General features: G+C 33.9%; 1 protein-coding gene across 1 annotated transcript in view; it reads left to right on the plus strand.

Annotated features, from left to right (window-relative positions):
- Positions 1 to 6,350: 6,350 nt before the first annotated feature.
- Positions 6,351 to 18,093, plus strand: part of LOC116174018 (endothelin-converting enzyme 2-like) — a 28,584-nt gene continuing 16,841 nt past the window's right edge. Inside the window, exons 1-2 of the mRNA XM_031491794.1 lie at positions 6,351 to 6,905; positions 15,277 to 15,714. Of these exons, the coding sequence (XP_031347654.1) occupies positions 15,394 to 15,714 (321 nt within the window). The 5' untranslated portion in view covers positions 6,351 to 6,905; positions 15,277 to 15,393. The remainder of the gene's footprint in view (positions 6,906 to 15,276; positions 15,715 to 18,093) is intronic.

The following is an 18,093-nucleotide window of genomic DNA, read 5'->3' on the forward strand; positions in this document are numbered from 1 at the left end:
TTCATATTTGGTCTCTAAAGTCTCTAAATTTTGCATGTTAAAAAAGTATAATTGATAACCCGCAGAAATTTTACTGTACATTTTTAGCGCATTTTTTAGGAACTAAAAAAAAGTGCTATTGTTTGCGTTTTGTCCGTCCGTCCGGAAGAGGGGGTGGAACTAGTTTTATCCTTCATGGTACTCTAATGAAAGGTCTCAACGGAAGGAATTAATTCCTACCAACCACAGCTCTCCTCCTCGACCTCTTATCGCGATCGGGTATATTCCCTTATACCTCGAGAACGGATTGTCGGAAGAGGTTACTCAGAAAGGGCGATTGAGACGTCTGCAAGAAATATATCCATTGGTGATGTCAAAAAAATTTGGGTAAAAAAAATGCGCTTTGTCAGCACCAGAGTTGTGCACAATTTATACTTGTTTATGTATCTCATATTACAAAATAAATATTTTTTGCTTAATTTTGTATACAAATTGGTTCTCGAAGGTCTCTAAATGGTCTCTATTTTTAAATATGTAAATAGAGACCAAGTCTCTATTTCTTTGCTAAAATCAGTTGCGAACCCTGGTATTTTAAAATGGTAAAACTTCAAGGTGTAAATTTGTGACATTTTGATTTCTTAAAATTACGTAATGGTAATAAGTCAAATAATAGGGTAGCAGTAGTGAATTGATTCACTATTTAGTTCCATAGGATTGCTACCTACCTAATCCTCGAAAAAGTAAACATTCTCCAATATTGATTGGGTTGAGAGGTTTCAGAAAAGGGAGCAACTGTATACAGTGTCCAAGATAAGGATTTCTATAATGGGGATCTCCAAAACCACAGAAATCGATTGACGAAGGTTTGACATCGCGGTCTTTTTTCATTCTCGAGTTAGTTTTTTTGTTTCCTTTGCCTGGCATATCTTCGGAAGTAGGTAATCGGAATTTTCTTTAAAGCACGATAATAACTGTTTAATTGTGCAATTTTTTCCTAATTTGACCACTAGTGGAAAAGGAATTCGAACAAATGCGCGGAAAAGTGAAAACATTTCTAATGATTTTCAAGGCAGAAAGGGAAAATGATGGACGATGGGAAAATAGACATAAGTTAAAGGACAGAATCAAGGACTTATATGGAGACAAGAAAGAACACAAAGAAGATATTACAAATGGGTACTGGGACAAAGAATAAAATATGAAAGAAATGAATACGCATGGGCAGAGGTCGAAGGAGGAGAGAAATGAGGATAAGCATGAAGACTTAGTAACAGGGACATACCTACAGCCAGAGAAAGAGAAAATCGAGAGCTCGCGGGGAAATAGTAGGCACAAGGAGCTGATAAAGGAAATGCAGGCTTTATGGAGAGAAACACGAAGATGCAAGGGGAGAAAATGGACGAAGATGATGCTAAAATAGATAGTTCAGTCAAAGTACGGTTTGGGCTGGGTGTTGTCACTTGACTCGACGAAACCAAGTGTACCTACCCATTCTATGTAAAAATCCGCTGAATCACAAAATCACTCCGGGCCGAAAATTCTCGGGACATATTGTTATAACCAAAAAAACGAAGAAAAAATGGGAAAACGAAAATGTTTTTTCGCTATTGCTATTGCGAGAAAAAATGAGGAGAAATGCAATGTTTAGAGTCGAATTTTCCATAAAATATTGTTGGTATGGAACGTTCAATTTCTAATGGTATTGTTTTTATGGAAAAATATAAAAAAGCAATCCCTAAAATTAACAATTTGTTATTACTAAGTAAGTAAAATTCATCCGATCTTTTTGAAAATCCGTATTTGACACACACAAGGCAGCTGCGGCCAACAAAATCCCTTATCAAACTCTCCAAAAAAGATTGAAGCATAACCAGCTATTTGTAGTAGTATCTGGAAAAATGGGTAGAAATGCAGTTTAGTAAACGCACAAGAAAAACAAATTGCAACCCACGTTCTAACTTCGTCAAATATACGGTTTAACAAGATGCCAATTTCGGCAATTACATTAATTTTAATTAAGGGTAGTCTTGACTTCATTTTTTAGGTAACCGATTTGCAATGTATTTGTTTACATATCAAGATTGCTAAAAAAGGTTGACCTTATGTGGGATCTTAGGCTACTAAACTTATCTGATAGCTTCTGTAGATCTGTTTTCGTCAATACGTTTTGTATTGAAAAATAAGGACAATTTTCCATTATCTACATTAAAGGAATCATTTTTGTAGAAAATGGAAAGAAACAGAAATTTGTACAAGAATAACAGTATTAATTATTCATGGATTTTCGCTTACAGGGGGCCTAAGAACATAATTATGCTAGTTTAATAAAAGAAACAATGCTTTCCCAAATTGCTATACCTATCTAATATATTCGACCTTATAGTAGTTACGAGATGCCTAGATGACGAAGGTAAACTATTTCATAAATAAAGAAACTCTTCACGTTTATCGGATAGTAACTACTTAAAACTAAAACATTTAAATAATATTAAATATAAAAACCATTTATTTCCATTACTTTTTCGCATTTTTTTCACATAAAACGGTTTTTTTACGTAGTGTCACTTAGTTTAGTTACTATACCTACGTAAGTTTTCTAACATGCACCTCAGATTAAAAATTAATATGAGATACCTATACACACTTTCAAATTCGCATTAGGCTTCTTGTCTTAAAAAAACGCAGAAATTTTATCGGTTCATTGTGCATATTTTTGTTGGACGTAAAAAACATGAAATTGCAACGAAATCCTGGCCGTAGGTAGGCAATTACCTACTACCCTTCTGTAGTTAAACATTCCTAAAAAGCGTGATAAAAAAAAATCGACCGTTTTATCGCCTAAAACATACTTTTAAATGCGTATATTGCTCAATTTAAAAAACATCGAAACATGCATAACATAGGTAAGTCATGTCGAGCGATAGGAAATAAGTAGTTACTAACTTCAATAATGTTCAATGAATTCCAGATATATAATTGTAATACTTATACACTGCCTGAATTTTTTCTCGAAATTGGTTTCTAGTCTATAACTTTTGATTGAGAAGTCTGATCGAAAAAGTACGAATTGTTTTGGATTCTACGCACCAAAATTAATAAGAAAAAGTGTTTTCCCGAGAAATTTTGGTGCAGTCGATTTTTGGTAAAAAAGGAAGGTTATACACTGCCTTTTTTTGAGCCCGAAAAAAAAATTGTCTCAGATCGACCCGGAAAAAAAATTTTCTTATAGAATGTGGCCTGTAGAATCCATAATTTCAAACAGTTCCAAGATTGGGCTACTAGTTCAAAAGTTACAGCCCTTTGAATTTTTTTCGAAATTGGTTTCTAGTCTATAACTTTTGATTGAGAAGTCTGATCGAAAAAGTACGAATTGATTTGGATTCTACGCATCCAAATTAATAAGAAAAAGTTTTTCCCGAGAAATTTTGGTGTAGTCGATTTTTGGTAAAAAAGGAAGGTTATACACTGCCTTTTTTTGAGCCCCGAAAAAAAAATTGTCTCAGATCGACCCGGAAAAAAAATTTTCTTATAGAATGTGGCCTGTAGAATCCATAATTTCAAACAGTTCCAAGATTGGGCTACTAGTTCAAAAGTTACAGCCCTTTGAATTTTTTTTCGAAATTGGTTTCTAGTCTATAACTTTTGATTGAGAAGTCTGATCGAAAAAGTACGAATTGATTTGGATTCTACGCACCAAATTAATAAGAAAAAGTTTTCCCGAGAAATTTTGGTGTAGTCGATTTTTGGTAAAAAAGGAAGGTTATACACTGCCTTTTTTTGAGCCCCGAAAAAAAAATTTTCCCAGATCGACCCGGAAAAAAATTTTCTTATAGAATGTTGGCTGTAGAATCCATAATTTCAAACAGTTCCAAGATTGGGCTACTAGTTCAATAGCTACAGCGCTTTGAATTTTTTCTCGAAATTGGTTTCTAGTCTATAACTTTTGATTGAGAAGTCTGATCGAAAAAGTACGAATTGATTTGGATTCTACGCACCCAAATTAATAAGAAAAAGTTTTCCCGAGAAATTTTGGTGTAGTCGATTTTTGGTAAAAAAGGAAGGTTATACACTGCCTTTTTTTGAGCCCCGAAAAAAAAATTTTCCCAGATCGACCCGGAAAAAAATTTTCTTATAGAATGTTGGCTGTAGAATCCATAATTTCAAACAGTTCCAAGATTGGGCTACTAGTTCAATAGCTACAGCGCTTTGAATTTTTTCTCGAAATTGGTTTCTAGTCTATAACTTTTGAAGTCTGATCGAAAAAGTACGAATTGATTTGGATTCTACGCACCCAAATTAATAAGAAAAAGTTTTCCCGAGAAATTTTGGAGTAGTTGATTTTTCGTTATACACTGCCTTCTTTCGAGGCTCAAAAAAAGACCTTCCTTTTTTACCAAAAATCGACTACACCAAAATTTCTCGGGAAAACTTTTTCTTATTAATTTGGATGCGTAGAATCCAAATCAATTCGTACTTGGAAATTTTGGTGTAGTCGATTTTTGGTAAAAAAGGAAGGTTACACACTGCCTTTTTTTGAGCCCCGAAAAAAAATTGTCTCAGATCGACCCGGAAAAAAAATTTCTTATAGAATGTGGCCTGTAGAATCCATAATTTCAAACAGTTCCAAGCTTGGGCTACTAGTTCAAAAGTTACAGCCCTTTGAATTTTTTTTCGAAATTGTTTTCTAGTCTATAACTTTTGATTGAGAAGTCTGATCGAAAAAGTACGAATTGATTTAGATTCTACGCACCCAAATTAATAAGAAAAAGTGTTTTCCCGAGAAATTTTGGCGTAGTCGAATTTTGGTAAAAAGGAAGGTAATACACTGCCTTTTTTTGAGCCCCGAAAAAAAAATTGTCTCAGATCGACACGGAAAAAAAAATTCTTATAGAATGTGGCCTGTAGAATCCATAATTTCAAACAGTTCCAAGATTGGGCTACCAGTTTAAAAGTTACAGCCCTTTGAATTTTTTTTTCGAAATTGCTTTCTAGTCTATAACTATAACTGTTGATTGAAAAGTCCGATCGAAAAAGTACCAATTGATTTGGATTCTACGCACCCAATTTAATAAGAAAAATTGTTTTCCCGAGAAATTTTGGTGTAGTCGAGTTTTGGTAAAAAAGGAAGGTTATACACTAATAGGTGTATGAAAATCAATATAAAGTAAGCCATAACTTGAACTACAGCTTGTTACAAGACTTATGCTCAGTTGCACCATCACAATTAAACCTTGCTTAAAGTTAATTCGAACTTAAAATGTATGGCAACCATTATTAAGACAATCGCTGCTATGGCATTTAATTTAAGTTATGCTTAACTTTAAGCAATCGTGCAATTAGCCATTTAGAATCCCAAAATACTTAATGAGTTCTGTAAAATTTCATGAATTCCAAGAGGTTGTACCTACACCAGAATTGCACAGTGTTTTGCCTGTCGTCTAGATGGTAATTTGAGTACTTTGCACCCTTTAACACAGGTCAAAATGTTTTAAACCTAAACAACCTTTAAAAGAAGATACTCTTGTAGTTACAAAACAGGATACAATTTCCCCTACAAAACGGAAATTGTAGCTGCGGTACGCACCACCTATACGGACAAATTTACATTGTGTTTCGTCTATAAAATAACTTTTTAGCTATAAAATGTATACTTAAATAATAAAAAATGAAAATAACGTCGACTAACTTATGGTATGAGAATATATTTAACCATAAAGTCACAACGAACTATGGATTTTATTATAAATTATAATAGAACAAAAGAAGTAGGTATAGGACATTGCAAGTTATCTACTTAGCAAAGCTTTTTTTCCCAAAATACGAAGAGCATAGTAAAGTACTTGCAAAACCGCAATCCTTTCCCTCAATTGAATCGTAGGTCTCTCTATTTTTGATTTTATTATACATTTTTGAAATCAGGATTTTTAGGATGACCTAAAACTTTAAAATGGCTCCCATATGAAAAACAAAACTTGGTACCGATATAAAATAAGATATTAATGCTCACGAAAACTCATTTCCATCATCTAAAAGGAACAGAAAAAGTTCCCTAACGAAAATCGTTTGAGTTTTTAAATCCTCCCCAAATAACGATTTTAGAGCAAAAAATTCAAAACACCAATATGTTATTTTTCGCCACATTTAGGAAACATTAGAGAAGGGGTAAATTTTCCTTTACCCCTACATCCTGTACTGACTTATGGACGCGCGTGTTACGCTAAGGGGAAGAGTAATTTATAGTTCGAAATTTTGTAATATGTATTATCATGTTGCCAGTAGTTTTGTTCGGGACGAAAATAAAGCAACAGTGGAATAAGGGTGAGTGTATGATATTGGGGACATACTGTATGTCGAGTTGTGACGTCTCTACTACGTTAACATGGCAACCGTGCATGCGCGACATCTGCACGTAATTTAAATTTGAACTGTAATTGTTATAAATTAAATTGTGATGTAACTTATATGTTGTTGATTTAGTTTAACTGCAAGTGCAATTAACCCATATTCAGAGTAAGGACCTGTGACACTTTTCTATTTTTCAACTTGAAAACGTCGACGCTTTTTCAAAATTGACAGTGTGGCACAGGTGGCCAATTTTGATTGTTGTTTTCCGTACAAATGAATGAAACAAAGCGGTACGAAGCAATTAAAAATCGTGTGTTTGAGCACTTGAACGTAGACAAACAAACATGCAGTCGTGTAAATCGGCAATGGAACGTACCTAAACTAAAGTAAGTTCGGTCCGGTTGTTTGAGAGTTCAACAGTTTCAGACGTCAATGTTTCTACGGTAGCTCTTTTGGGTACGCTATACCGTTAGGCGATTATTAAATGCGTAAAAAAATTGCCAGTGAGATACATACGAAGTTACCGTTTAAAAGAAAGTGCAATTCGCCGGTTTTGTGATTGAAATTTAAAAGCGCATCAGGTAAGAAATTTTTATTAAAATTCCTCCAGCTTCTAACATCCCCACCTTGTCATTTTTGCACACAACTGACAAGTACTAGTACAAGGTTGAATTGGATTGCATTGATTGATCCACGTTTTGTGGTAACAGGCCCAATAAACGGCAATACTATGTTTTTAATTTATCATTTAAGCGGTGACAATTTTACCATTTACATACTTATAATTTATTAAGTAATACACTACTTACCTATTGTTATTGTAACACGCGATTTATTTAAACATGCCTGTGATTGCAATGCAGGTATGCGATAAGCCTTTATCATTGCACTTCTAGCGATAATGTATGGCATTCTTTCTATACTAATGATCTCTTTTCCTACCTATTACAAATAATTGTGCGTTTGATTTTTTATTTCTTATAATTTCCCTGATTAAATTGCAAAAAAAAGATTTAAAACTTCGGGCGATCTTCTAGATTTTTATTACCTACATTTTATATCTATCAGGGATAAAGGCAAATAATACAGGGTTTCCTTTCAACACGAACCATATTACAGAGTTCGCGAATTATATGTTTGGAAATTGTGATTTGCATAGCGAGGAGTTGTTCGTCCTCAGCATTTTCCACCACACCCTTCACCTCCCTCTAACTCTAGTAAATTTCGCACCCGGAAGTTATTTTTGTTTAGTTTTTTGCAAAAAGCAGTCCTTTATTGTAAGGCAAAGGGACAGAGCCATTATTTTCAAAATTTGATTAACCAAGGCATAGCAATAGAAATGTTTCAAGCGAGGTTTCAAGGATGCTGAGGAACGGATTCATAGTTCCGAAAATGCTCCCACACTTAGCAAAATTCTTAGAGCGTTACAAAATTGCTGTGGCTACGCATAGAAACTAAAAAGATTTTCTTTAGGGAACTTTTTCTGTTCTTTTAGACGATGGAAATGAATATTCGTTATCATTAATGTTTTATACCGGGTGGGGCCTGCGCGACGCAGCATAGGGATTTCAATGGTAATTTCTTTATAGTCAATTACTAGCTCCCCTAATTATCTTAGAGCAAAAGTCTAAATAAGTTTTTTTTAGAGAAAAAAATACTGAATCTGTTCATGCTATTACTCATAATTTTCCGTTTTTCAAAACCGTAGAAATCTACAAAATAAAAAGGTTCATTTTACAATAAATCAGATATGCCTTGGAATTACCAAAAAAAAACAGCGATCACGTTTCATTATTTGCCTTTGACGTATATTAAATTAATACTTGTTTATAAATTAGTTAAAGAACTGCAAGAGCAATAACGTTCAAAATGTCCGTCAAAACCATGAGGAAAACGACAATACATTCAACGTTTTGGCTGCAGTAGCGGAAAATCGTAATATAAGTTTAGGAACAAATCTGCTTCAAATCAGTTTTTTTTTCTTCGATTATGTAGGTACTCTGATTCTCTCTGATAAACAAATAGTATCTGATGCAGATGCAGCATACATTCTCTAAAAAAGCATTACCCAATTGCCGCTTTTTCTTGCATCGGATAGTTGTAACAGAATTAAATATGAAAATCGTTCGACGTCAAACAAAGATAACTTAGATGCGATGCGCTTGTAGTTTGTTAAAATATTCCAAAGCATCACTGATTTATAAAAATGTAATTTTTTATTTTGTCGATTTCTACGGTTTTGAAAAACGGAAAATTATAAGTAATACTATGAACAGATGCAGTATTTTTTTCTCTAAAAAAACGTATTTACACTTTGGCTCTAAAATAATATAGGGGAGCTAGTAATTGGCTATAAAGAAATTACCATTGAAATCCCTATGCTGCGTCGCTCTAGGCACCACCCGGTATATACGGCTAGATGCAATGCGCTTGTAGTTTGTTAAAAGATTCCAAAGCATCACTGATTTATAAAAATGTAATTTTTTATTTTGTCGATTTCTACGGTTTTGAAAAATGGAAAATTATCAGAGACTTGCTATAACTAGACTGCGCTTAACGTATCTAAGGTGTTGTCGACACAGTATGCAACACACAATGCACCGCGGGGCAAAAATCGCAGAGATGATGTGCAATATAATGAAATAAGCTGTTATTTTAGATGTTCCGTTCTTTAATTATTCTCGTGATTAGCTCGAATTAGTGAACAGATAAATTTCTGTTGAGAATAAACCAATAAACTTAGGTTAACTCGTGCGTATCAACATGTACTCTGTAGATAGAATTTTAAATAATATGCAGATTTCCAACGGATAAAAGTTTAAAGGGCCAATGGATCAGAGCCATTCGAAGAGAAAAATTTACTCCCACCATAGTGCATTTGCGGGGAATGAAGCCTATTTTAGACAGGTACCTACGAAGGTGTTAAACAATAACGCAATACCGAGCGTTTTCGACTTTCCCATTCACTTAAAAATTAAAATAACGTAGAACTATTATTCGACATCCTTTACCAGATAACGGCAGTACCTATTTGCCTATTAGGTATAGACGTAACTAAGTACTTACTGGTACTAAGTATATTTCAGGTTTTGTTACAAGAAAAATAGCTAAAAGTCTGTTAAATGTTCCATATGTGCAGATGCGATATTCGCATCAGAGAGTCATTCAAAGCTTTTAACTAGAAAAAATCGTGGAGGATTGTTGCACGTATCAAGCGATGAATTAAAAATTTGCCAAATTGCTGAAAATGTGTTCAGGTTTTTCATTCAATCCACACCACACCGCGTTGTAAACAAAATGGTTATCAGCAGTCTAAGAAAAATAAATAACAGTTACAGCCCATTTGGGTTTTTGGATAGGCATATATTGAATCAAAATCCGCTAAATAATCATATCTTACTACTTACATCTTTAGTTTTAAGAGTATATTTTCCCATGCGTGTTCACCACCAAAATACACATATAAATCGAATTAGGACCAGAGTAAGGCAGTTATATACCAATTTAGTACAAATAAAATACCAATAAATTCGATTAAAACAGTTAACAGTTATATGTTATCTTTTTTTGCTACTAAAATTTAGAATAAACATATGCTAAAGCAAGCTGCAGAACGTACATCTGCCCCGCGATGAACAGTTGGTTGCCTATCCTATCTTGACAACAGGCGTTTATAGTAAAATGTACGTTACGCGCGGTCTAGTTATAACAAGTCTCTGAAAATTATACCTAAAAGTATGACCAGATGCAGTATTTTTTTCTCTAAAAAAACGTATTTAGACTTTTGCTCTAAAATAATTAGAGGAGCTAGTAATTGACTATAAAGAAATTACCATTGAAATCCCTATGCTGCGTTGCGCTAGGCACCACCCTGTATAATATGACAAATAATTATTGGCTTATAAGGTAGTTGCATCAAAAAATTGTACCAATTGCTGAATGACTATGCATTTTCTTAGTTAAAAGGGATACAGAAAATGATACAAAAGGTTTTTTTATAATGATTGTTGAAGAATTTGCCGTTTTCAAAATAAGTAGGTATACGGGGTCAGGTAAAGAAGTTATCGGACTTAACCTCATTTTTGAAATGGAGCACTCTTTATATTTTAATCTAAAAAGATAGCATATCAAATTCTCTCTTCAAAAATATGACACACCAGGGATAATATTAAAAAAAAAGATTTAATGAAAGGTTCAAATGATTAATGATGATAAAAAAAAATACAGACAATGTCAAACAGATTTTTGAATATTTTAAATTTTTTTAAATCTTTATTTAATCTCTTGAATTTTTTAATTTTTTGTATGTTGTATTTTTGAAAAGAGAATTTAATATGCTATCTTTTTAAATTTAAGGTATACAGGGTGCTCTAAAAACTGAGGTTATGGCAAATGACTTTTTTACAAGGAGAGGGGGGTTGGTGGTCAACAGTCTCAGCAAAAGAAACTGTTCTTGACCAACTACCGCCCTTCTGTTTTACCGCTTGTCAAAATAGGGGGTTGGGGAGGACTGATTTTACCCTTCATGATACTCTAATGAAAGCCGGCTAAATGAAAGGACTTAATTACTACCATTCATAGTTCTTGTCTTCGACCCCGTATTGTGATCGATTATAATTATCTCTATAGCGGATTGTCGGAGAAAAGTACTCACAATTGTAAAATGAATCGTCTGGACGAGACGAGGGACGAGATATATCTATTGGTGAAGTCGAAGCGAATATCTGGTTGATTCTTCTTGCATTGTAGGTACAGCGTAGATTTTCAATGTATGCCATGGTGATGTGTAAAGATCCCCCTCCCATTTAATAACCTTGCAAGAAGGTAAACAAGGATAACATTATAACCCAACTGTTTAGTACTAAACCTCGTACTAAACCGAGTACTAAACTATTTCGGTTTAAAAAAATCCGCTTTATCTGCATAAGATTTGTGCACAATTTATACTTGATGTACTTTGATTTTCCCTCGGATTTTCCCCTGTATCTCTTAAGCGAAAATTTTGACTTTTATCATACGATTGATCCAAAAAGATCACATGATCCCTATATGAGTTTTTTGATAGCACTAACAATTACGGAATATAAGTGTCGAAAATGGGACCCATTGTATATCAATTTCTTCATTGCTCGGTTTCTAATAAAATTAATTTTGTTATTAAGAGGAAAATTGACTTAAAAATCACATACAATCATTTAATCTAGGTACCCATACCCGAATCCTCTATCTATATTAACGATCATAATACGTAATCCGCCCCAACTCTTAATGTATTACTTTTTCTTTAAGGTCGATTCTTTAAAGGCAAAGTTGGTAAATTAGGGTTTGGTAGTTCAAGAGTTCATTTTGGGTTTTTGTTTAAATTGCGTTTCTCAATATTTTATTACATAGTTTGCCGATGTTTGCCTATTTATGGGTGAATATTTCGTGTGAAATATTCAAGTAGTATATCCCAAGTGCACGCCAAATACCCGAAATTCTCAGATCTGGTATTTGGCGTGCACGAGGGATATACGGGATTACTATTGCCCGACAAAAATTTTGCAAGATAAGAAGAATATAATGTTTGTTTCGATCCTTTCAAAGACATGGTTTTTCAAAAAGCATCATGAAACCGAAAATAAGCATGGGTTCAGTTACAAATTGCCATTTTACAAATTGTAATTTTCGTTAATAAAATTTGGAATCGAGTTTGGAATTATTTATTTAAGTTTCATTTTAGGTATTTACACATAAGCAATACCCGGTGCATGAATACTCGAGGATTTTTGTCTGTTGCTAGGTGATTTCTGTAATATGCATTAATATGATTGGTTGAAATTTTCTGAGGGCAATAGTCAAAGCTATTGTTGGAAAGCGATCTGTAACTTATACGACGCGGGTAAAAAATACACGGAAACCGGAATTAATTCCACATTTGAGGCAAATTTGAAAAAAAATCAAAAGTTTTAAGACATTTTAAATTATTTAGGGGTCGAGCTTTTTCGATATACCTACATTTTCCTGAAAAGTAAGCTTGGCGAGCTGAATATTTCAGCGGGACTCATTTGCCTTGGGGGCGAATATTGATCAGACGAGTATTCTGCGGACGTAAAATGCCAAGTAAATGGTATATGAATAACTTTCTCATGTTTATTGTTTTCACCATAACGGCACGTTACCATGACTTGAGTCGAGATCAGAACAGTAAGGTACATATTGGGAATAGAGGCAACAACAAAGGGTAGTTTTTTATTGTACCGTTACGTAAAAAATGGGATGCTTTATTGCATGTATACCGGGTGAATACTTTCAAACCGAACATAGGGAATTAACATGGGAAAACCGTTTTTCGCAGATTGTTGCTCCCCAAATTAACTTAGAGAGTTGATAATGCCACCATTGGAAAGAAGATTTTTTTCAGCGTTTTATGATATGCAAATTATTAACGTCTAGTAATAGTTCCACGTTTAATTATTATTTTGCGAAATTAGGTAGTCAAAATGTGTACTTGGTTTAAAAAATCAATGTAGTCATGAAAACAAGGTACGATAACGGTCAATAATTTTAATTTGTACTTACTACAAAACTTACAATGTATTCCATTGAGGAAAAAGTATTTATTGTAAAAAACGTTTACGGCGGTAATAGTTACCGCAGAGTGCGAGATTTATTTTCCGGGGAATTTAAACAAACTTCTATTCCGTCAATATCGACAATACAACAGATACACTGAGAGAAAAGAAGGCATTTATTATTAACATAGTAACATTTCGACCCAAAAAGTTTGCCTGTAGCATTTGACTCTAAATAATAACAATTGAATAATTGTAATAAGACAATGTATACAGGGTGACAATTTGAAAACTTACCACCCCCCATATCTTAGTAAATAAACGAGATATTTAAAAAAATCAAAATCCGTTTAGGTAATTCGGAGGGGGAATCACAATGACATAGTTGGCGACGCACCCCCTCCAACCCCCTGCGCCCCAGCCACCCCAACTTTTAAATCTTAAATAGTGACCCCCCATGTGTGATATATCGTTGGAAAGCTCTGAAAAAATGCTTTCCAACCATACCAAATAGCATTACATTTAGGTTAGTAATTATCGTGCAAATCAAAAAATAAACATGCTTTTTTTCTTCATTTATGTATTGAATAGATCAAATTAGTAGAATACCAGGTGCACATGACCTACAAATAATTGAAGGTTGGTTCACAATCAGTTGTCGTGTCAGTGCGTGGCCTGTGGGGTCAAGTTGTCGTATCTTAAAGTTGCTATGGCTTCACATGGCTTCTTTAAAAAAATCTTACCGAGTGCTCTTCATCATAAAGACTATAGTTGTTGTTCATAGTCACACAAGTTGCGCGATTTGGGAATGTAAACCGCGCACACCTCATAGATTGATGTTTTTTTTTTAAAATCGAACATAGGGAAATTACATTGCATGCAAACTCCTATGTTCGCATTTAAAAAAACTCACTGTATAATAAACGATTCAATTGATTTTATGCTGATAGGCAAATTATTATGATAGATATAGGATATACCTAGCTAGGTATTTTGTATTATAAGAATAGGTATTGTTTCTGTTCTGTTTTGTATTTTGTAATTAAGATATAAAATAAATTGATATTTTACAAGGGATATAATTTATTTTAATCGCCGTACACGCTACCCAACAAATTCTTTTGACCAATCTATGCATGTATAATAATTAGTAGATGTTACGTTTACTGTGAGATTTAAACAATAATAAACAATCAAGATATCCATTAGATGAAAGCACAGTTCACTTGATTTTAAAAACAACTGTGTTTAAATTGAAGTAAGAGAAGAAGTCATTCGGTAGTAAGTATTTCATAATGAATAATGTGTAAGGACTGAACATTTCATGTAAAACAATATATCATATGATGTAGATCATGTTTGTAGTGTTAAATATAAGTTACACTTAACACAAGATAACAAAGAGTTCCAAATACTTCAAACATCTTACAACTAAGAATTCTACATTTAGTTGTAATCGAAGTATATTTATTATTAACCCATTGTAGAGTTACATATAGAACAAGGTAACCTTTCACTTAGGTACTAAACATTTCTTTATATCTCAAATGCGTTACAACTACAACTTCAACGTTTGCCCATAAATAAGGTGCATTAATTGTTACCTATTGCAGAGTTTCATACAAAAAAGATACTTCACTATAAGAAATTGTTTTAGTTCCATTAATAATTCGGATGTATAACGCTAAGAAATTGTTTGTATCTTAAGAAACATTACTCAGAATCGCCTGTGAGTTCGGCAGAATACGAAGTTACAGGATAAATGTAACCGTAAACGGGTACTTACAAGTAATTCTTTCTCTCAGTGTAGTTTTTCAATTTGACAATTCCGGTTGCTTAAATCTACGGGTCCATGGCTACATGATTTTCTGAGTTCATTTTATTTTGCGAATTTTTGATAAAATAATGAGGAAATACAACTAAAACTAACCAATTCGCATTTAGTTAGATGAGAAAAAAATCTTCTTTCCAGTGGTGCCATTATGAACCCTCTAAGTTAATTTGGGGAGCAACAAGCTGCGAAAAACTGTTTTCCCATGTTAATTCCCCATGTTCGGTTTGAAAGTATTCACCCGGTATACATGGCAAGTAGAATTTGAAACTTGTTAGAATCAAACCACATATGGAAATGGTGTTCGAAAGTTTTGCCTAAAGCGTCCTTGAGATATGGAGAACTGTCACTTGATCTGGTTATCGACATTTAATATTGATTGTTTTTGTAACTCGCGGAGGTGACGATAATTGAAAAAAAACTAGTATGTTACCCATTGGTTTCAGATTTCTAACCTCAATGTGCACTGTTCTGTAATTGGAGGTAATGATGTGCAATGAATTGTAATGTGAATGTAAGAAGTGTCAATCGCGCGCATTTTTAATAACGCTATTCATTCTGTTTCAGTGAAAAATGGTTAAAAGAAAGGCTGCCGTAAAAATGCCAACTGAAGACGCGTGTTCCAGCGCGATCCTTTAATCTCGCGTGTTAATTAAGTAAAGTGATTTATAAACTGTTAGAAAAATGGCATCAGAAGAAAGTGTTAAGCAGACAAATAAAAACGGCACGGATTCGCCTAAAATTAACGAGCCGGCCGAGGACGATCCGTGCATAGAGATCAAAAGCAGTTTGGATAAACCGCGATTTTTGGTAAAAACTGAAAATCAGTTGCGCGAAAAGACCGGGCTTTCGCGTCTTGGATTATACATCGCCATTGTTCTACTAATCGTTTTAATAATATTAGTGATAATAGTACTCTCGCTGGCCATCGCGTGGCCCAATATACCGCATAGTGCCCAGTTTTCAATTTGTCAGGATCCTGCGTGTCTTCGAGCCGCTGCACAGGTAAGATTTTGGTCATTTTCATTTCGAAGCAGATGTAGAACGTATATGTTGGTAGTTAAATACTCAGCTACTTCCCTTAGGCTGTAAATAATCCGAGATAAACTATACAAACCCTTTCTTAACAAGCCCTTATATTTTTAAATGCGGATGTGGCGTGTGTTGACATCTGCTTCTTTTTGTGTTCGAGGACAAGGGATTTAATGAACCCTAAATACATGCTGCTTAAAAGAGAATTATGTTAGAAAATACAAAACATGCCTTTGAATATAATTCATATAGGTAAATTCATCTTGTAACGAGGTTCTCTATAATTGATGATAATGTTGCACTATTTGGAAAACAGCGAAAACGTACTTCTACATTGGTATTGTGCTCGGTATTGTGTACAACCAAATAAAACTGCCATAAAGTACAAAACATACAATAAGGTACAAATAACAATACGACTCTTGGCGGTTTGCAGAACAGCTTAAAACAAGGTTTTTACCTCAGTTTTTAGTAACTGTTTTCCAATAAAATTTTGAACACAGAGCAGTAAACTTTCCAAGAAGACTTTCCAGAATTTTAAAAAGGCTTTCAAATAGCATTCTAAAAAATTCACTTATGGTTTTTAAAAGGAGCTTAATGTCAATTTCGATGAGTTTCCAAGAATATGGCTAGAAAGACTTCCCATGTTTATGAGATTCAAGGAATGTTTCTAAAAAAATTACAGACAGAATATGTTTAAACAATTTTCTACGATGTAATTTAATGTCATTTTTATAATAATTTTACATATTCTAAAAACTACTTTGAGGCAGAGTTTTAAGACAAATTTCTAATACGATTCTAAGATTTCTTCAGAAGACTTTCCAAAAGGTTTCGAAAGTGTTGTAGTAGGTCCTCGCAGTAGTGTTTAGGATTCCTGAGAATTTTTGCAAATAGGTCCTTTCTATATAAAGGTTTGTATGACTATTTTAAGAAAATTGCAAAGCGGCTTGCCAAACAGATTTTCAAAGAAGTTAAATATTATACAGAACATTTTTTTTCTATTTCGGTGTTACAATGAGAATTTTGTGCAACTGTTTTCGGCAAAAACAGTGTTTCAATGAGTTCCATTGTAACATTGTTTTTGGTAACTTTTCATCTCTAAGTTGGCAGTTCGCCAAGACGTCAACGTCAAATCATCAGATGTGAAATCAAATTACGTAAAATTTACGTGTTTTCCTTGATTTTTGGTACACGAAGAACTTAATACATTCCAAATCAGCAGTTTACACATCCACCATAAATAAATTTATCTACGAATAAAAAATTACACATTCACGGAATTTAAAGTTTCCAAATGTCAGTCTTGTGTTTATCTACGCTGCCAACTTAAAATTTGTCAACGTAAATGGTATTGCCAACTTAAGACATATTAATTCTAAAGTTTCCTGTAGTATTTCATAATTACTTTTTAATTAAATTAAAGCCCCGAAATAGAAAAAATAGTATGAAAAACACGTGTTACAATGCTTTATTGTAATACTCATATCTTGTGGACACTCGTGGCTCCGCTTCGCTACGCCACTCGTGCCACAAAATAGTCGTATTACAATAGGTCGCATTGTAACACTTGTCTTTCAATATACTATTTAAAGACGCTTTTTATGGTATCCAAAACTATAGAATGTTTGCTACCAATCTACGTACCGAGGGGTTAACCACTATTAAGAATTGTGACAGTATTGCGCGAAATCGTAAATCGATACGATTTCGCAAGGATTTCGCGCAATTGTACCTAAGGGATTTCGCGCATTCCCAAGAGATTTCGTGAAATTGTAAGGGATTTCGGGAAATAGTTAGGGATTTCGCAGCTTTTAAAAGATTAGGAAGATGTCCTAGAGATTTCGCGAAATAATCGGCGAGTGCTAGAACTTGCAACAGATTTCAAATACCTTTTGATCATCGACTATAATCAAAGAAACACCCTCCACTGTAGGTAGGGTGCGATCGCATTAAAGTTCTTAGAAATGTAACGATTTCGCGAGCGATTTCGCGGAGTTCGCAAGAGATTTCGCGAATTTCGCAAGCGATTTCGCGCATTTCGCAAGCGATTTCGCGGATTTCGCAAGCGATTTCGTAGATTTCGCAAGTTTTAACGTGATTTCCAGAGTTTCTGCAAAGATTTCGCGATTTCGCAAGGGATTTCGCATGTTTTATTGAAATTTGTGACACGATTTCGCGAAGTGGTTTACCCCTCGTGTATACATAATTATTTCTTTAATTGTACCTGGTCTATTGTGTTTAATAATAAATGAAGGAAATTAAACAAAGCTGGAAAGTATAGAAATAAACATACCTTGATTTTTGGTGGGCTAACTGTTCGCAATAACACTACTCACTACATTGATGCAT

This window comes from Photinus pyralis, unplaced genomic scaffold (genome assembly GCF_008802855.1).
Source record: "Photinus pyralis isolate 1611_PpyrPB1 unplaced genomic scaffold, Ppyr1.3 Ppyr1.4_LG6, whole genome shotgun sequence".
NCBI lineage: Eukaryota > Metazoa > Arthropoda > Insecta > Coleoptera > Lampyridae > Photinus > Photinus pyralis.